This window comes from Eumetopias jubatus, unplaced genomic scaffold, assembly GCF_037043125.1.
Source record: "Eumetopias jubatus isolate StellerSeaLion01/CBP00866 unplaced genomic scaffold, mEumJub1_p1.0 scaffold_11, whole genome shotgun sequence".
Taxonomy (NCBI): Eukaryota; Metazoa; Chordata; class Mammalia; order Carnivora; family Otariidae; genus Eumetopias; species Eumetopias jubatus.
The window spans coordinates 42931709-42953298 of record NW_028274817.1 but is presented as its reverse complement, the minus strand read 5'-3'; the positions used below and the strand labels follow the sequence as shown (position 1 = coordinate 42953298).

The following is a 21590-nucleotide window of genomic DNA, read 5'->3' as shown; positions in this document are numbered from 1 at the left end:
AAGATCAACTATAAGAAAATCAGTTTTTTAACACTGAAGGAGTATGGTTTAGTGTAATTTATGGGTGATAGATGTGGATTAAAGCAGTTATGGCTATGACCCAGACCCCCTCCTCTGGCTTCTGGAGGACAGCAAACTGGGGGAGAGGACAACTGGAAAAAATGAAAAGCGGGAAAGTTGAAGAGGAGATGAAAGTATGAGGCCTAGCCTGGGATGGAAACTACCTTACTCTCAATGAATGGAAAAGGTGAGGTCATACAACTTCCATCTGTCTTTGTGAGACATCAGAAATAAGCCTGATAATCTCCTTCCAACAAGAGTAGAGCATGAATACCGTACAAGTTTCAGCAAGGCAAAGGATAGGCAGGTCTTATTTTTAGGGCTTGCCTGACCAGTCCTCATTTCACCCTAAACACACTGAGTTCACACACACACACACACACACACACACACACACACACAGAATGAGAGAGAGAGATTGAGAAAGACTGCGTGTGAGAGAAAACACAATGTTTCATGGTGACCGAATTATTTAATTATTTTGCTGGAGAAAAAGATGGCATGGCTGTCATGCAACCTGCAGCAAAACTAAGCCTAAAGCATCAAGGTTCTCTGTCACGCAGACTGCAAACCTTGTTGTAGCATGGCCCTCTTCCTTCTCAGGGGCTCTTATCCATATCTACTTAGCCATCATGGTTTATTGACTTATTTTTCTCATCTAATGTACTTCACATCTGTCCCTTTGTTTTCAATCTTCTTACCACTCTATCAGACCAGGTGTTCATCAACTCATGCCTGAAAAACAACTGAACAAACTAATGAGGAAAAAATAAAAGTGTTAGTTTAAGAGCTAACTAACCGCAAATTTCCTCTTAAGGGAGGAGATCTGTGTTTGTTTTAGCAAAAACCTTGATGGATCATTTTGATTACTCAAAGATTATTCTTGGGACATGGTTGGAATAGACCTGGAGCTAAACTGCTCTGCTTGAGAAATTACCAGTAACGACATGATTTGGATATTCAAAATCTGAGGAAAAGTAGGGAGAAGACTGAAAGAGAGAGGAGAATTTAGCAGCATCAAGAATACTCAAGCCCTAGCAAAATGGCTAAGGAAATTTTAAGGTGAAAGATATTTAATAATTTTAACTTGTTTACAAATATTTGGTCCTTCAGTAAGATCTGAAAGCACATAGCTATTGGTAGTGTATGGGAAAGTGAAGGAATCAAGGAATGAGCAGGGAGGCAATATAGTACAGAAAAAGAACCACATACCCAAGAAGCATGAGAAGAGAAAAAGAAGCAGAAACTCACAGACATTGGTGACCAGAAAAAAAAAAAAAAGCATCAAACCTTTCCCAGGATCTCTTAAATCTTAGAAGGCACAATGACCCCAACAAGCCAGAAGGCTAGGGGCTTTTCAGGGAATGAATCTAAATCACATTACCACCGGTTATTTGGCACTTCCTGTTCTTCCAGTTTTACACTTTGTCCCTCCCCATTCTTCCCCATGCTTTATGTCTGAGGGGGAGATTGACCTGTATTGAGATCATTAATGAAATTTTTTTTATTTTGGTTTTCTGTTGGGTTCCACCATTGAGAAGCCCTGGCAGGAGATCTGAGAGAGGAAGGAGATTGAGGTCAGGGTATTTATTCACTCAGCTCCTTCCGTGCAAGGTCCCAGTGGGATAGTTAAGTTCACAGTACCTGATAGATGACCCTCTCAACATCCCTCTCTCTCATCAACTAACTTCTCCCACTTCTTTCTCTTCTCCCTACTATAATATTAAGAGTGGCAGTAACCTCAATTTTATTTGTCCCCAGGTACTTTACCATTCCTTGTGTTTTCCCTACACCTAACCCACATAATTGTTAATAGTCCCTTTATTAAATTCTTTTAAATTACCTGATATGAGTATGTCACCTCTTTTCCCCCTAGCACTCTAATACTCTCATTAGGGCATTACTTCCATTATCTCAGTTAATTCTCACTACAACTCTACGAGGTAAATATTATTATTATTTTTTTAAAAGATTTTATTTATTTATGTTTCAGAGAGAGAGAAAGAAATAGAGAGCAAGCACAAGCAGGGGGAGGGGCAGAGGGAGAAGCAGGCTCCCCACTGAGCAGGGAGCCTGATGCGAGACTTGATCCCAGGACCCCAGGATCATGACCTGAGCTGCAGGCAGATGCTTAACTGACTGAGCCATCCAGGTGTCCCTGAGGTAAATATTATTATTAATCTTACCTTACAGATGTGGAAAATATGAGGCAAAGAGAAATTAAGTAACTTGCCTGAAGACCTTCTGACTCTAGAACTTTGGCTTTATACACTATGGTTTTTGTTTTTGTTTTGTTTCTTCTACTTTGATGGTAACCCTACATCCAGGTTTCAAGCCATCGGATACATTGTGCCCAGATTAGTCTTCCTAAAACATTCAACCAAGGTCCTCTAAGACCTGACTTTTATGTACCTTATATCTTCCCTATACCTTCTTTCTATACAAACCTTACAATCAGTCTGAACTGGACTATTCATTTTTCCATGAAAATATCTTATTAGTCTTACCTCATCCTTCTTCTCATGAAGTGCCCCAGAGCTGGACTTCTCTCTTCACTCCCATTCCATCTCTTTCTTTGTTAGTTCCAATCAACCCTCTCCTCTAAGGTCCAACTGAAATCCTACCTTACCCACAGAGTCTGGCTAATCTTCTTCCACTTTCTAATTATATGACCTTCAGTGACTCATGCTAACTTCTCTGAGTCAGTGTCCTCAACTGTAAAATTCATACCAATTGCTGGTCTATTGATCTTGAAATACTTACTAATCTCAAAATGGCTCAGCAATGAGGCCACCCAACCTAGGAACTCTTCTCTTCAATGACTTGATCAAGATTTCACAAGTGATGTTTTATAGTAGATATTTGCCAGTCTTTTTATGGTTTCATATCATCTGAACCCCCTTAGCATTGTCCATTGTGTATTAAAAAGTGCCCTGCCTCTCACTACAGAGGCCAAAAGGGACCAAACATTCCCACTTTCTGCTCCTGACAGCTAAGATATAGACACATGACTTGACTCAGCCTTCTCAGGGCTTTGAATATGGAAGAAGTGGACACAGAGGTTTTTGGAGATAGAGCATGGTTTAGTGGTTCTTAAACTTTAGTGTGCATCAGAAACTCCTTGGTGTGATATGCATGTGTGTATGTAAGGAGTCGTTTTGGTTAAAATGAAATCTCCTGAGCCCTACATAGATCTGCTAGGTCATTATCCTTTGGAAAGAGGCATAGGAATCTTTATTTTCACAAGCTCCTTAGGGCCTGGTGAATCTGATACAGAATAAATTTTGAAAATTACAGCTCTAGGTTTATAGATAATACATTATTTTCACCATATACATTATTCCTTTCTTCATCTGTGGCTTTCCCATATCCCTCATTATTTGTTTCTACAGAAGAGATCTATTTTTTCCTTAGAGACTTTAATTTTACTCTTTCCCTAAGAATAATCTTTACATTAGCCACCCCACACCCATATTAAATAACATACACACACCCCCTTTGGAAATCTTGAAATATGAACAGGGCTTATATGCCATCAATAATTTCTCCTATATTTCTAATTCCTCTAAGAACAAGAATTTGCTTAACCTCCATACCCCTCTTCCAACTTTCCAATCTTTTAAGAAATTAATTGATGATTGGAAATGATGGCATCATTCACTTCATTTTGCATGACTTCTTTCTTTCACATATGTCCTATTGATTTTATGGGAATCTCATTTTGTGGTTAATTGATGGTATGAATTTATCTCAACCTGTTCTATCAGCCCTTTATCATACTAATGTTAACCATTTGGCTTTATAGTTATTTTGATTATTTCTCTTTCCCAAGATATTTGAAAATTCCTCCCCAACCATTGACCTGTTTTATATATTGGAAGAAGACATTACTTTCCCTGACATAGGTATTTCCAGAGGCATATGTATTCATAAGTTGTATCTCTTATCCTTTCAAATACATGGCCATGATCAGATATCTTCTTGCTATATCTTATGGCTTTTTGACATTCTTATTATAATCTTGGGTAAGTTAAAAACTAAAACTAATTTGAGTCTTCATTTCTACTCTGTAAAAGGAGAAGACTAAAATCAAAGCTCTCTAACGGACTTTCTAGATAGTCTATGCCTACAAAGGTTTGGGTAGCTAGACATCAGAGCTGGGCACTGGGGAACAAATAAGAAAATTTCAGTTAACCAATATGCTCTTAAGTGTTATAGAAAAAGTTTTCTGAAACTTGCCTCATACCAACAGTATCCTGCAAACTTTGTACCCTTTCACCATCATCTCCCCATTTCTCACTCTCTCTAGCCCCAGACAATCAGCATTGTACTCTCTGCTTCTGTGAGTTTGACTACATTAGTTTCCACATATAATTAAGACCATGCAGTATTTGTCTTTCTGTATACTTAAAATTTTTCTAAAAGGGTAGATCTTATGTTAAGTGTTCTTACCACACACACACACACAAAATAGCAGTAGTAGTAGCAGTAACAATAATAATAACCATAATACAGGTATGAGAAGAAACTTTGGGAGGTGATGGATATGCCTATGGCCTTGATGGTGTTGATGGTTTCACAGGTGTATAGTTATCCCCAAAGTCCTCGATTTGTATACAATAAATATGCAGTTTTTATGTCAATTATACCTTAATAAAGTGGCTTTTAAAAACAGAATATCCTTAGAAAATTGTTGGTAAAATGCTGATTCCCAGCACTTGCCTACCTACAGCAATCCTGATTCAGGTGGTCTGAGATTGGGACTGGAAATTTATGCTTGAAATGATTTTCATGATCAGCCAAGTTTATGAGACTCTGCTAAAAGAATGGAAGATACTGCAGAGTTTGATGTTTGATAAACTTAATTTTTATTGAAATATGACATACATACAGAAAAGTGCACAAATTGCTTCATGTATTTTCTCAAAGTGAACACACCTGTGCAATTAGCACCCAAATCAAGGAACAGAACAGTACCAGCACCCTTGAAGCTTTCCAAGGTAGCCACTCCCAGTAACTACTTTGTCTAAGGATAATGATAAACCTCATTTCTAACAGCACTGATTAGTTTTGCCTGCTTTTTTTGTTTTGTTTTGCTTTCAAATTTTTAAAAGTTTTAATTACAGTACAGTTAACATACAGTGTTATATTAGTTCTAGGTGTACAATACACTCATTCAACAATTCCATACATCACTCAGTGTTCTTCACAACAAATGCACTCCCTAATCCCCATCACCTATTTTACCCACTCACCACCACCCCTCTGGTAACCAGCACACCTGTCAGAATAGCTAAAATCAAAACCACAAGAAACAACAGGTGTTAGCAGGGATGTGGAGAAAAAGGAACCCTTGTGTACTATTGGTGAGAGTGCAAACTGATGCAGCCGCTCTGGAAAACAGTACGGAGTTTCCTCAAAAAGTTCAAAATAGAAATACCTTATGATCCAGCAATCAGACTATTGGGTATTTACCCAAAGAATACAAAAACACTAATCAAAGGGATACATGCACCCCTATGTTTATAGCAGCATTATTTACAACAGTCAAGATATGGAAGCAGTCCAAGTGTCTATCAATTGATGAATGGATGAAGAAGAAGTGATATATATATAATATATATAATATATATATGAATATTATTCAGCCATAAAGCTATAAAAAAGAATGAAATCTAGCTCTTTACAATGACATGGATGGAGCTAGAGAATAATGCTAAGAGAAGTCAGCCAGAGAAAGAAAAATACCATATGATTTCGCTCATATGTGGAATTTAAGAAACAAAACAAAGAAGCAAAGGGAATAAAAAGAAAGAGAGAGAGACAAAACAAGAAACAAACTCTTAATTTAGAGAATTGATGGTTATCAGATGGGAGGGGGTAGGGGGGCTGGTTTAAATAGGTGATGGGAATTAAGGAGTGCACTTGTCATGAAGAGCACTGGGTGATGCATGGAATTGTTGAATCACTATATTGTATACCTGAAACTAATATAACACTGTATGTTAACTAACTGGAATTAAAATAAAGACTTAAAAATAAATTTAAAAAGTTTACTGCTTATGTTTTCTTTAAGGAGTGTTATGGTTTCAGGTATTACATTTAGATCTTTGTCTATTTTGAGTTTATTTTTGATATAAGAAAGTGGTCTTGTTTTGCATGTACCTGTCCAGTTTTCTCACCATTTATTGAAGAGACTGTCTCTCCCCCATTGTATATTCTTGTATCCTTTGTTGTAGATTAATTGACCATATGAGTGTGGGTTTATTTCTGGGCTTTCTATTCTGTTCCATTGATCTATGTGTCTGCTTTTGTGCCTGTACCCTATTGTTTTCATTACTATAGATTTGTAATATAATTTGAAATATGAAAGTACTATACCTCCAGCTTTGTTTTTGTCTTTTTTTCAGTTTTGTTTTGGCTATTCTGGGTTTTTTGTGATCTCATACACATTTTAGGATTATTTGTTCTAGTTCTGTGAAAAATGCTATTGTTATTTTGATATGGATTTCATCAAATCTGTAGATTGTTTTGTCTCATATGGACATTTGAACAATATTAATTCTTCCAATCCATGAGCAAGGAATATCTTTCCATTTATTTGTGTCATCTTCAATTTCTTTCATCAGTGTTATATAGTTTTCAGAGTATAGGTCTTTTACCTCCTTGGTTAAGTTTATTCCTAAGTATTTTATTCTTTTTGGTGCAAGAGTAAATGGAATTTTTTCTTAATTTCTCTTTCTGCTATTTCATTATTAGTGTATAAAAATATAACATATTTCTGTATGTTAATTTTGTATCCCGCAACTTCATTGAATTCATTTTTTACTCCTAATAGTTTTTTGGTGAGGTCTTTAGCGTTTTCTATATTTAGTATCATGCCATCTGGAAATTGTGACAGTTTTACTTCTTTCTTACAATTTGGTTGCCTTTTATTTCTTTTTCTTATCTGATTGCTGTCACTAGGATTTCCAGTACTATATTGAATAAAAGTGGTAAGAGTAGACATTTTTGTCTTATTCATGATTTTAGAATAAAAGCTCTTATTTTTTCACTATTGAGTATAATGTTAGCCATGTAGTCATATATGGCCTTATTATGTTGAGGTATGTTCTTTCTTAACTCACTTTCTTGAGAATTTTTATCATGAACAGATGTTGATTTTTGTCATGCCTTTTCTGCATCCGTTGGAATGATCATATGATTTTTATCCTTCATTTTGTTAACATGGTGTATCACATTGATTGATTTGCAAATATTGAACTATCCTTCTATCCCTGGAGTAAATCCTACTTGATCATGATGAAAGACCTTTTCAATGTATTGTTGAATGTGGTTTGCTAGTATTTTGTTGAGGATTTTTGTATGTATTTTCATTAGGGGTGTTGGCCTGTAGTTTCTTTTTTAATAGTGTCTTTGTCTGATTTTGGGTTCAAAGTCATGCTGGCCTTGTAGAATGTATTTGGAAGCTTTCCTTCCTCTTCTATTTTCTGAAATAGTTTGAGGAGAATAGGTGTTAATTCTTTAAGTGTTTCAATTTTTTATTTTTTATTTTATTTTATTTTTTTAAAGATTTTATTTATTTATTTGAGAGAGCGAGAATGAGAGAGAGAGGGAGCACATGAGAGGGGGAGGGTCAGAGGGAGAAGCAGACTCCCTGCTTAGCAGGGAGCCCGATGTGGGACTCGATCCTGGGACTCCAGGATCATGACCTGAACCGAAGGCAGTCGCTTAACCAACTGAGCCACCCAGGTGCCCTAAGTGTTTCAATTTTTTAAAGGATTTATTTATTTATTTTAGAGAGAGAGCATGAGCAGGGGGAGGGGCAGAGGGAGAGGGAAAGAGAGAATCCTCAAGCGGACTCCCCTCTGAGTGCAGAGCCTGACTAGGGGCTTGACCCCAGGACCCTGAGATCATGACCTGAGCCAAAATCAAGAGTTGGCCACTTAATTGACTGAGCCACCCAGGCACCCCTAAATGTTTTAATTTAAATGTTAGAATTCACCTGTGAATACATCTGGCTCTTGACTTTTGTTGGGGTTTTTTTTTTTTAATTACAATTCAATTTCATTACTAGTATTTGGTCTATGCAGATTTTCTATTTCTTCATGATTCTGTTTTGGAAGATTGTGTATTTCTGGGAATTTTTCATTTCTTCTAGGTTGTCCAATTAGTTGGCATATAATTGTACACAGTAGTCTCTAATAATTCTTTGTATTTCTGTGGTATCAGTTGTAACTTCTCTTTCATTTCTAATTTTATTTATTTGGGCCCTCTTTTTTTCTTGATAAGTGTTGCTAAAAGCTTATTGATTTTGTTTATCTTTTAAAAGAACCAAATCTTAGTTTTGTTGATCTTTTCTATTGTATTTTTAGTCTCTATTTCATTTATTTCTGCTCAGATCTTTATTATTTCCTTCCTTCTACTAACTTTGGGCTCTTTTTCTAGTTCCTGTAGGTGTAAGGTTAGGTTGTTTGAGATTTTTCTTGTTTCTTGAGGTAGGCCTGTATCACTATAAACTTCCCTCTTAGAACTGCTTTTGCTATATCCCATAGAATTTTGCATGTTTTGTTTTAACTTCTGTTTGTCTAAAGGTATTTTTTAAATTTTCTCTTTGATTTCTTCATTGATCCATTGGTCTTTTAGTAGTATATTGTTTAGCTTCCGTGTGTTTGTGTTTTTTTCCAGTTTCTTTCCTTGTGATTGATCTCTAGTCTCATACTGCTGTGGTCAAGAAAGATGCTCAACATGATTTCAGTCTTCTTACATTTTGGGACTTGTTTTGTGGCCTCACATGTGATCTATCTTGGAGAATATTCTATGTGCACTTGAAAATAATGTGTATGATTCTGTATTTGGATAGAATGTTCTGTATATGGTGTGCCTGGGTGGCTCAGTTGGTTAAGCATCTGACTCTTGATTTTGGCTCAGGTCATAATCTCAGAGTCATGAGATCAAGCCCCGCATTGGGCTCCATGCTAGTTGTGGAGCCTGCTTAAGATTCTCTTTGTCCCTCTCCATCTGCCCCTCCCCCACGCCATGCACACTCTCCCTCTCTCTCTAAAACCTAAATAAAAAATTTAAAAATTAAAAAAGAGAATGTCTGTATATCTATTAAGTCCATGTGGTCTAGTGTGTCATTGAAGGCCATTGTTTCCTTGTTGATTTTCTATCTGGATGATCTATCCATTGATGTAAGTGGGATGTTAATGTTCCCTATTATTACTGTATTACTGTCCATTTCTCCTTTTATGTCTGTTAATATTTGCTTTATGTGTTTAGGTGTTTCTTTGTTGGGTGCATAGATATTTAGAATTGTTACGTCTTCTTGTTGGATTGGATAATGCCCTTCTTTGTATCTTGTTACTGTCTTTAAAGTCTATTTTATCTAATATATGTATTCTTACCACAGCTTTTCTTCATGGCTATTGGTATAGAATGTCTTTCCATCCCTTCACTTTTAGTCTGTGTTTGTCTTTAGACTGAAGTGAATCTTTGTAGGCAGAATACAGATGGTTTTTTTTTTAATCAACTCAGTGACCCAATCTCTTGATTAGAGCATTTGTTCGATTTAAAGTAGTTCTTGATAGGTGTGTGCTTTTTGCCATTTTGTCAATTGTTTTCTGGTTACTTTTTTTTCTTCTTTGCTTCTTTCTTTTCTTGCTCTCTTCCCTTGTGACTGATGACTTTATTTAGTGTTAGGGTTGGATTCCTTTCTCTTTATTTTTTCTCTATTAAAAGTTTTTGGTTTGTGGATACCGTAAAGTTCATATATAGCAACCTATGTGTATAACAGTCTATTTTAAGTTGATGGTCATTTAAGTTCAAATGCATTCTAAAAGCACTATATTTTTAATCCCTCCCTCCATTTTATATTTTATGTTATGTTTTGCCTATTTTTATTTCATGTATCTCTAAACTAATTATTGTAGATATAGTTAATTTTGCTACTTTTGGTTTTTAACATCATATTAGATTTATAAGTGGTTGCTTTTACCAGTGAGACTTTTTCTTTCATAATTTTCTCTCATAATTTTCTTACTTGTAGTCATAGTCTTTTCTTTTCTGCTTAAAGAAGTTCCTTTGACATTTCTTGATAGGCTGGTTTAGTGGTGATGAACTCCTTTAACTTTTGTTTGTCTGGGAAATGTTTTCTTTTTCCTTCAATTCTGAATGTTAGTTTTGCCATGTAGAGTATTCTTGGTTGTAGGTTTTTTTCCCTTCATCACTTTAATTATATTGTGCCACTTTTCTCTGGTTTGCAAAGTTTCTGCTGAAAAAAATCTGCTGATGACCTTATAGGAGTTCTCTTGCATGTAATTAGTTGCTTTTATCTTGCTGTTTTCAATATTTTTTCTTTACCTTAAATTTTGACATTTTAATTATATAATGTGTCATGGTGTGGACCTCTCAGGGTTCATCTTGTTTGGTGCTCTCTGTAGTTCATGTACCTAGATGTCTGTTTCCTTCCCTAGGTTATGAAAGTTTTCCACTCTTATTTCTTCAAATAAGTTTTCTGGCCTTTTGTCTCTCTCTTCTATTTGTGGGACCTCTATCATGCAAATGTTAGTATGCTTGATGTGGTCCCAGAGGTCCTTTAAACTATCTTCATTAATTTTTTTTGTTGTTGCAGTGCCTGGGTGGCTCAGTCAGTTAAGGGTCTGACTTTTGATTTTGGCTCAGGTCATGATCTCACGGTTGTGAGATCAAGCCCTGTGCTGCGTTCCACACTGGGTGTGGACCTTGCTTAAGATTCTCTCTCTCCCTCTCCTTTTTGCCCCTCCTCCCCCCACTCCTCCTTTAAAAAGATTTTTTTGTTGTTGTTGTTTCTGTTGCACAATTATTTTTTCTTTCATTATTTATACTACCCCATCTTCTGGATCACTAATCCATTCCTCTCCATCATCTAATCTGCTATTGATTCCCTCTAGTGTATTTTAAACTTTTATTATTGTATTCTTCAGCTCTTGTTTGTTCTTTTTCATATTTTTCATCTCTTTGTTGAAGTCCTCACTGTGTTCATTCATTTTTCTTCTGAGTCTGGTGAGCATCTTTATGGCTATGACTTTGAACTCTTTATTAGGTAGATTGCTTATCTCTGTTTCCTTTAGTTCTTTTTCTGAGCTTTTGTCTTGTTCTTATATTTGGAACATATTTTTATGTCTCCTCATTCTGCCTGACTCTGTGTTTCTATGTATTGGGAAGATCAACTATGTCTCCCAGCTTAAAGGAATGACCTTGTATAGAAGGTATCCCGTGGGTCCCAGAAGTATAATACACCTGGTCATCAGAACCTGGTTCTGATGCACTGGTTGGCATGGCTGGCTCCCCTAGGGTTAAAGTTGTTTTTGGGGGTTGCTCGCTGAGGTGGAGACCCCCACTAGATGTTCCGGGATAGAAGTTTCTTTGGGGGGTTGCAGGTCTGGCAAGGCTTCCTGCTGTTTGTGGCAAGAAGGGAACCACTTTGGTGGGGTGCTGGTCCTCAGAGGCCACCTGCCAGGTGTGAAGGGGTAGGAACTGCCTTGGGGGGCCCCTCCTGGGGTAGGCAGGTTTGGCAGAGTGGGCCCACAAGGAAATGCTGGTGTGGGACAAGCAGTGTTAGCAAGGTAGATAAGAGTGTCAGAAATGGTGTCTACCAGCACTGGGCCAGCTAGGTAGAAGGAAATATTTTTAAATGCCTCCCACCAGCACTTTTGGTTCCCAGAGAAATTTCCTACAGATATCTGCTCCCCCAGCACACACCTTATAATTAGTCAATAGCTCTCCTTGATCTCCTTCACATATGGCCCACTTTTCAAACTCCTGCCTCTCCACTGGGATTTAGAGCAGAGTTTTGGTTTTCTATAACCCTCCAATTCTCCCAGAGAGAAACTTCATGGATTCTCAAGGTCAGACATTATGGGGGATTGTATTCCTGATACAGGAACCCAGGGCTGAGGTGCCCAATGTAGGCTAGTACCACTCTCACTCCTCAGGGAAGACATCTTCATTCCTTTAATTGGAAAATGGTTTTATAAACCAAGAACTGGGTATTAAGTGTGTTTATTGTTATGGGAATTATAGGTTAAGTTGTACATAATTTCCTAGAAACAGAAGAGCTTTTTGTTTCCTCTTCCTGTCAGGTGAGAATCTATTTATGTCATATTTTCTTTTTTCCTACTCCATGGTATTTGATAACATATTTCCCTTCCCTAGGTAATGAACCTCATGGCCTAAGTCTAGTGACTCCAGGGTAGTGGGGAAGGATGGATAAAAACAATCTCTATATACCCCCATGCATGTATTTTGTCATTTGTGTCCCATCCTTGTTAGCCATTTCCCCAATCAGATAAGAGTGATTTTCCTGTGTGCCAACACCTATGTTACTTAACTTGCCCTACTAACAGACAGGCACAAAGGTATTTTTTCACAATTTTATAACCTATCCCATAATACAGACCTCGAAATAGAAAGCAACTTTGCAAAAACCATATTCATTTTTTCAACTCGCTTCTTTTTATTTTAGGAACACATTTCAGATAGATACTGCATGATCTCACTTATAAGTGAAATCTAAAAATAAAATCAAGCTCAGTAACAGAAGGTAGAATGATAGTTATGAGAACCTAGAGATGGAGGTGAAGGGCAGATGTTAATCAAATGGTACAAACTTTTGGTTATAAGATGAATAAGATCTGAAGATTAAATAGACTGCATGGTGATTATAGTTAATACTGAACTGTATACTTGAATTTGTTAAAAAAGTAGATCTTACATATTCTTACCACACACACCAGAGTAAAGGTAACTCTGGGTGGTAATGGTTATGTTAATTCATTTTTGTTCATCATTGCAAAATGTATATACATACATTACAACATCACATTGTGCACCTTAAAAATATACACTTTTGGTTATAATAAGTAAACAAAAAATTAAAAAAAATAGAAACACTTTTTAACTGACCATCAGGAATATAGAGGATTTTCTATAGTTTCTAAATAACTTCTCTTTCTCTCATACCCATTTGAAACATTTGTAAATGCAAACTCATCTAAGACTTCAATATGTTGTGTATCAAGCAAATAACACATGTATAGCATTTACAGTCTACATTTTGTTTGACACTAAAAACTTGTGTTGGGAGACAATTCTCCATGGGTCTCTCTTGTTTCTGCATGTTTTGCAAGCAAAAATTTTACTGCCCTTTACTTTGGACAATCTTTTCAAGGATGTTTGTATAGGGAAAGTCCATAGAATATAGAAATAATGTCTCCCATATGAGCAAAGAACAACTGGCATAAAGACTTGAAAAATAGAGTGCTTTCCTCTGCAACAAAAGGCAGCCATGCTTACTACCCATTATGAAATATTTGTGTCTCCTAAACTCAGGTTTTCTCTCATTTAACACAGTTGATTGCAGGTCATCTTGCCCTATTTCTCTTCCCTGTGGCTCAAGAAACCAGTGCAAAGTGCTGACACTCTGGCTACTGTTACTGCTTTGAATATTAAATAGTCCCTCATCTCTGCTCCAGGAGTCCCCTGTTTTCTATCAGCATGCAGTTCCTGACAGTTTTGGCAATGAGGTGGTGACTAGGTGGCAATGATGCTAACCAAGATAAAATTTTTTAGAAGAAGAAGAGTGGGGTCCATATAGGCTAATTAATGAGATTTGGGGAAAGTCCATGTGAATCAGTAGCAATCTATTGACCAAATTGTATAATTAACTGTGCAATAAATGGTCCTTCTCCTTAATTCCTGTTAATGAGAAATTGGGGAGGTAGTTTCCAACTGAGAAGTGGGAAGTAGGCTCAAAGACAGCTTCCTGAGTGGTGCCCTGGTTGTTGCTAACTACCTTACAGAAAGCAGATATCTTCCCCAATCTGGTGGTTACTTTAAGGTCTATCCCACTGTAACGACTATAGCACTAGAATTCAGCCTGGAAGATCACCTTCTTAGACAACAGTACACAACTGCAATGGGCAGAAACCGGGTGAATTTTTTTTTTATTATTATGTTATGTTAATCACCATACATTACATCATTAGTTTCTTTTAAGTTTTTATTGTTATGTTAATCCCCATACATTACATCATTTGTTTTTGATGTAGTGTTCCATGACTCATTGTTTGTGTGTAACACCCAGTGCTCCATGCAGTATGTGCCCTCTTTAATACCCATCACCAGTCTAACCCATCCCCTCACCCCCCTCCCCTCTAGAACCCTCGGTTTGTTTTTCAGAGTCCATCGTCTCTCATGGTTCACCTCTCCCTCCGATTTCCCCCCTTCATTCTTCCCCTCCTGCTGTCTTCTTTTTTTTAACATATAATGTATTATTTGTTTCAGAGGTACAGATCTGTGATTCAACAGTCTTGCACAATTCACAGCGCTCACCATAGCACATACCCTCTCCAGTATCTATCACCCAGCCACCCCATCCCTCCCACTCCCCACCACTCCAGCATTCCTCAGTTTGTTTCCTGAGATTAAGAATTCCTCATATCAGTGAGGTCATATGATACATGTCTTTCTCTGATTGACTTATTTTGCTCAGCATAACACTCTCTAGTTCCATCGACATCGTGGCAAATGGCAAGATTTCATTCCTTTTGATGGCTGCATAATATTCCATTGTATATATATATATATATATACCACCTCTTCTTTATCCATTCATCTGTTGATGGACATCTTGGCTCTTTCCACAGTTTGGCTATTGTGGACATTGCTGCTATAACCAGCGGGGTGCACATACCCTTTTGGATCCCTACATTTCTATCTTTGGGGTAAATACCCAGTAGTGCAATTGCTGGATCATATGGTAGCTCTATTTTCAACTTTTTGAAGAACTCCATACTGTTTTTGAAACTGGGTGAATTTTTATTTATTTATTTATTTATTTATTTATTTATTTTGACAGGAAGTAGGTTTTATTGGTGGGCACGAATAGGGAGGGGGCAGTGCCAAGGTTCTCATGAGTGCAGAGCCCTCCATTTGTCCAACGGGCCACGATTAGGGATGTATTTGACCCCACAGCCATCTGGGATAAGCCGCTTTTCAGCCACCATGTCTTCAAATTCATCCGCATTAAACTTAGTAAAGCCCCACTTCTTGGAGATGTGGATCATCTGGCGGCCAGGGAACCTGAACTTGGCCCTGCATAGGGCCTCAATCACATGCTCCTTGTTCTGCAGCTTGGTACAGATGGACATGATGACTTGGCCAATGTGGACCCTGGCTACTGTGCCCTGGGGCTTTCCAAAAGCACCCGCATACCTGTCTGCAGCTTAGATTGGAGATAGCATGAGGTCAGACCTCAATATCCATTGGAAAGTGCTGTCTCCAAGGTCCCTTAGGGCAACCCATACAATCAGCAGGTTGCATACACTACCAAGGAGGCTACCGTTTGCAGCCATGGCACCCTGGGCCCCCGTGGACAAAGAGCACAGTTGGCTTAATTGGCCGCAGATGGGTGAATTTTTAAAACTTTGATTGTTAGTAAAGGAGATAAGATTTGTGGGGATTGTAATGCTTATTAAAGAAAAATAACAATCACTAGTCTGTCTTTTAGATCAACCCCTTCTTCCAATCTATTAATTCAACCTTAGATTTTACTGCTTATAAGAGATCTTAGGTACTGTCAGGGAGATTTCCTTGAGACAGACAAGTTCCCATGAAAAACCATGGGTGAGGCATTGACTTTATTCTGGTTCTTACTGCCTTACATTGGGTTTCAGCGGGGTGACCCATTGGACAATGAGAAACTGACAAAAAGAAACTAAATAAAGTCTTGTGATTAGTATTGTTATCCTAGAAAAACTCTCCCAGCTCTAATGTTGAAACTGGACCCCAATTTAGGAGATATTGTGACAATGGCATATTAGATGCCCCAGATTAAAGTGGACTCCTTAAAACCATTTATTACTACATAAATGAAGCCTGAGTCAGCCAGAGCATGAAAACCTCACAGCCTCAGCCAGAAAGCAAGGTGGCTATGGCTGTGGTTGCTGAGTCCTTGGGTTCTCAAGGCTAAAGTAAAAGGTGCCACCAGGATGACCTTGTCACTCGATATCAGCATTAAGCATGCTGAAAACATTCGCTTGGTTGAGTTATGAGCTGCTATCATGCCAGTCAAAACTGAAAGTAACGTAAAGTCTTGTTTAATGGCATAGAACTCTCCCTCTGCGTCTGTAATACCTCCCCATGCACCCCAAATTTAGGTGTTTCAAAGTTGAAAACAGAAGTGGGGCTGATGCCAAGAGGGGAAAGCCATCACACTCATATGAGTATGCTGAAGAATTTGGTGGAGGGGTGGAACTCAAACTTTAATGGTCCTATTGTGTATGGGTGCTCAAGTTACTATCTTACCTGGACCTCTAGGGGGAAAAAAAGGTGCATGGATTGAGCTAATAGGATTTGGGCAGGGCTCATAGTGAGGCAGGGAAGCTAGTGTAAGATTGTAGAAGGGACCCTTTGGACCAATTTAATGTACTATAATTGCTGCTTCTGCATATGAAGGCATAGTAGGAATGAATTGGTTGTATACTTCTACTTCCTCATACCATAAGTAGAGATAATCTCAGTTGGGAAGAGCCACATGTAGAGAATAGTGGGACACATTCATTGCTCTCCAGTTTATCTCTTTGGACTCTCCCTGGGTAGCCTAACAGAAATAGTATAGCATTCCAAGTGGAAGAAGACAATAAGGAAAGTGGCCCATAAATGATGTTTTGCACGTAGACCTCAGACTCATCTAAGTGTCTGACACATGATTTTCAACTCTAGCATCCAGAATTGTGAGGAAATAACTAATATGTCACTTAAGTTCACCAGTCCCTGGTATTTGGTATAATAGCCCTAGAAAACTAATATAAAAATATCTGAATTCACCATAATTTAAAAACTTCCACTAATTAATCAAACAAAGGAAAGACAGGAAATAAGAATCACAGTTGATTTCCCCTCAATTTCCAAAATGGGGCAAACAAGGAGGTCTCCTAATGGCTTACCTCAGGATACCTCCTCACATATTGGTGAGTAACTGTATCTCAGAGGCTATAAGGGCCTCATTGGCTGACTCAGAAGGGTGTGGGGCTTGAGTGTTCTGAACTGACATTCCTATCATCCCTATGATGAGGTGTGGCAAGTCATAAATTTTGAATTTTTAAAAAAGTAAAAGAGTATATTATGAAAAGAACAGAGTCAGATAAATCTGAATGGGATAAAAGTGTAACTTAAGATTCTAGGGAGCCTGAATAAGTTTGGTTTTGAACTTTTGGATTTAGATATTTCTGTACTGAGTTTGGGTCCTTCCTGATGCTCTTCAGTGAATTGCATGATATGAATAGTGTTGAAAAAGTTTGACGTGGGTATCTTTGTCCTCTTAATACTATTTTCAATCTGTTCCTGCTTCTAATCTGTTAGTGAAGCAGGATCCATTTTCTTATATCATCTTCTGAGTAAACACAACATTAAATTTCTCACCAGGTACCTCTTTCCTCAATCACCCACTGAAGGGAATAATCAGATGTATTTAGTTCCCAGCTTGATCTTCAACATTAAACCTCATTTTCCTTTCTCCTTCCCAGATTTCCTCTGTGTCTCTCACACTTCCACTCCCAGTCTTCATCCACAGCCCAATGACGGTGCATTTTAAAATTGTTTTTTACTGGTGCTCCCACTTGATTTCTGAAATTACAAATGCAAAACAAACAACCACGTGTACATGTTCCTGGTGCCTACTTGCCATTACCCACACACATTTTATTTATGTCCTCAAAATAACTTTTTCTATAACAAAGATGACACCAGTATGCATGAATAACTGAAAAACATCTTAATATCATACTTAACAAACATGGGAATATTGAACTAGCAGCAATTCGCATGATAGAAATAAAGTGACTGGGTGAAACGAAGATTTGTTTTATCTAAATAGTCCTCAGTTCATTTTCTGAGAAGACAAATGGTTCTACAAAGGGCCTTAGTCTTCCAAAATTGTCTTACAAACAAATATGATATCTCTCTAGTCAACATGCAGAAGGATTTACTTGCACTTCATTTTGTGGTAGATTTTCATGGGTGTTTTTGCAGCAAGCCCCCTAACCCTTTTCATATCCCTTTGGCTTTATCTCCTGTCTAATGGGCTCAAGAAAAGGTTGGATTTCTGTAGTTTACCTAGCTTTTGTCTCACTGTTGGGCTCAGAGTGACTCCTTTCACAAGTTTCTACATTCAAATTAAATGATATTTAGAATTTATTTTAAGAGTTCATATGGAACACATGGCAAACATCATGAAATAGTGGATTTCAGTGCAACTTGTAACAAATTTTAAAGGATTGAATTTCCCACCCTTACCGCCGCCAGTGTGTTCTCCCTTCACAGATAAATAGGAAGCTAGAAATCAATTGAATGGAGAGCACTTGGATAATCACCAACTACTTTGAAATTCAGCATGTACCTATAGGAAAAGGAAACAAAGAAAAGAAAAAAGCCCATGCACCAAGAAGAAAAACACAATGAGTATTAAAATGCATTACCATTACCCTAACTCCTCCTACCTATGAAATCACTTGAGGTAGAGGAGGGAGTCACCTTAATTCACTTAATTGCCAAACATCCTCCTCTTATTTTGATTCAAAACGATAGGGACAGGTCTCACTGTGACATCTGCATGTTTACACTTCAACCACCCGGGTTAAAAGGAAGCGCTTCAACAGAAACCCATAGGCAGACATGTCGACAAACACACCACCATGCCCCTCAATCTCCAGGCACAGGAAGGCTATTATTGGTTCAGCCCTGGTCACCCCATCACCATTTGGGCCAATGGCCATGGATCCTGCGCTGCCAGTTGCTTATTGGCTGCTGCCAGCGGAGGCTGGGAGCACAGCTGCTCTCATTGGATGACCCCGTCATCCAGGCATAATTGCAGGGCAGGAAGCCTTTTGTGTCAAAAGGGAAAGATGGTAGGCTACGAAGGCACAGAATCAGATAAATTTGAATGAAGTAAAGTAGGGATTTCTTTTCTTATTTTATTTATTTGTTGATTTACTTATTTGCTCATTTATTTATTTTTATTTTATTATGTTATGTTAATCACCTAAAGTAGGCCTTTCACAAGGTTGGGAGCTTGAGTAGGGCATGGTTCTAGATAGGTTGAGTTTTCTGCACGGTGTTTGGGTCCTCTTTTATTAACTGAATTAACTGAATTAGGATGAGGGGATACGTTGAGGGAATGTGAATGGGGTTTTGTATCTGCTACAGTGATTCATTTGTTGCTGTATCAACACACTCGGAAATTCTTTATAGGATACTACTCGATACAAGTGGGAGAAGGAGAATACAAAAGGCAAGTAAAATTATTGTGGACCCAGCTGTGACCGTAAGGAGTCCCGAAGACGCTGATCTGAAGGAATGGGCCACTTAGGAAAGTGATGAAATGCGACAGGGTCAAGGAAAATCATAACAGACTGTCCAAACACATATATTGAAGGGACTTGCTCACAGTAAAGGTGTTTTAAGGATGTGCGGAATGGCACAGGTCCAAACGCTAGAGTAGGTGACACTCTGGAGATTTACAGGTCTCTTGTGCCAAGTTAGGTGGCTCTGAAAAGAGCCTTTGTTTTGCGAGGTGGTCAGGCGATCCAGAGGCAGCTCATTCGCGTCTGTTGAACACGATGACAGCCTTCGTGGCCTCGGAGACAGCGTGCTTGCCAATCTCCCCGGGCAGCAGCAGACGCACGGCTTTCTGGATATCCCTGAAGGTGATGGTGGAGCACTTGGTGGAGCGGGGCAGGCGAGAGGCCTCCTTGGCGATGTGCTCGAACATGTCCTTGACGAACGAATCCATGACGCTCATGGCCTCCTGCGAGAGGCTCAAGCCCTCGTGAACATGCTTCAGAACCCTGGGGAAGTAGGTGGCGAAACTGTCGGAGCAGCAGTGGTGGAGGCGGCGGCCGTGGCGGTGGCCTCCGCGCTTCGGCTACTTCTGCTTCGGGCTCCTTGGGTCTGCTGCCGTGGGCTCCTCGGTGCCGAGGCTTTTCTCAGAAGAGGTCTCACAGCCAGGTTCAGCCATGTGGGGCTCGCCTTCCTGACAGCTCAGAAGGGCACTGGCGGCGGCTTGAGGGGTGCCAGCCCATTTATAGTGGCTGCATTTCCTGATGTCACTGGCAAGTCCTATCTGATTGGACAAAATGCAAAGACAAGAAGCGAGTCACTGAGCCAAGTCTTGTCAGATCTGATGGCTTGCCCTTGAGCTTGATATCGAAATCAGGCGGCTTCTAATTTTCTTGTGACGGCCGCCAGAAAAACGTTCAAACATTCCATGTAAACTTGTAGTTTACCTCCAGATGTCGGGTCACGGTCTCAGGGTTGTGAAATACAGAGCAACTTCAGGCTCTGTGCTGAGCTTGTACTCCGATTGGGAATCACTCCCTTTCCCCCTACCCATTCCACTACTCCCCTCCCTCTCTCTGACTCTCTTTAAAAAAAAATTTCATATTGGAAATCTGGAGGAAACTACACCTTTACATGGAATGTTTGAACATTTTTCTAGTGGCCGTCACAAGAAAATTAGAGGACGCCAGATTCCGACTCTGACTGAAGAGACAGCAAGCTCGAGGGCAAGCAGTCAGATCTGACAAGACCTGGCTCAGTGACCTGCTTCTTGGCTTTGCATGTTGTCCAGTCAGATAGGACTTGCCGGTGACGTCAGGAAATGCAGCGACTATAAATGGGCCCTCGCTGCTCAAGCTGCCGCCAGTGCCCTTCCTTCTGAGCTGTCGGGAAGGTGAGCCCCACATGGCTGAACCTGGCTGTGAGACCTCTTCTGAGGAAAGCCTATGCACTGAGGAGCCCACAGCAGCAGACTCGATGAGCCCAAAGCAGAAGCAGCCCAGGCGCGGAGGCCGCCGCCGTGGCCGTGGCCGTGGCCGCGGGTGCCACCGCCTTGTCTGCCGCCGCCACCGCCGCCCCGACAGTTTCGCCACCTACTTCCTCAGGGTTCTGAAGCAGGTTCACCAGGGCCTGAGCCCCTTGCAGGAGGCCGTGAGCGTCATGGATTCGTTCATCAAGGACATCTTCGAACACATCGCCGACGAGGCCTCTCACCTGGCCCACTCCACCAAGTGCTCCACCATCACCACCAGGGATATCCAGACAGCCGTGCGCCTGCTGCTGCCTGGGGAGATTGCAAGCACACCGTGTCCGAGGCTATCAAAGGCCGTCATTAGGTTCTACAGACGCAAAGGAGCTGCCTCTGGACCGCCTGACCACCTCTCAAACCAAAGGCTCTTTTCAGAGCCACCTCACTTGGCACAAAGACCTGTAACTCTCCAGACACCCACCTACTCTAGCGTTTGGACCTGTGCCATTCTGCCCGCTCTTAAAACACCTTTACCGTGAGCAAGTCCACTTTAATATATGTGTGTGGTGCAGTCTGTTATGATTTTCCTTGACCATGTCGCATTTCCTCCCATTCCTAAGTGGCCCATTCCTTCAGGTCAGTGTCTTTGGGACTCTTTACCGTCAGAGCTGGGTCTACAATAATT

The 21590-nt window shown here is 39.5% G+C and overlaps 1 protein-coding gene, 1 non-coding gene and 1 pseudogene across 2 annotated transcripts; all 3 read right to left on the bottom strand.

Moving 5' to 3' along the window:
- Positions 1 to 14994: 14994 nt before the first annotated feature.
- Positions 14995 to 15317, bottom strand: LOC148163038 (large ribosomal subunit protein uL16-like). The gene has a single exon (XM_088028964.1). The coding sequence runs from the start codon at positions 15249 to 15251 to the stop codon at positions 15012 to 15014; it is 240 nt and encodes a 79-aa protein (XP_087885090.1). The 5' UTR covers positions 15252 to 15317; the 3' UTR covers positions 14995 to 15011.
- A 56-nt stretch (positions 15318 to 15373) lies between these two features.
- LOC114202422 (small nucleolar RNA SNORA70) lies at positions 15374 to 15507 on the bottom strand. Its single transcript, XR_003607797.1, has one exon. It is a non-coding gene; the product is annotated as a small nucleolar RNA SNORA70 (small nucleolar RNA).
- Positions 15508 to 19696: 4189 nt separating this feature from the next.
- LOC114202415 (histone H2B type W-T pseudogene) lies at positions 19697 to 20116 on the bottom strand (annotated as a pseudogene).
- Between the last annotated feature and the right edge of the window lie 1474 nt (positions 20117 to 21590).

Coding starts and splice junctions, on each gene's coding strand:
- LOC148163038 (XM_088028964.1), bottom strand. CDS start 15,251: ATGTCCATCTGTACCAAGCTGCAGAACAAGGAGCATGTGATTGAGGCC.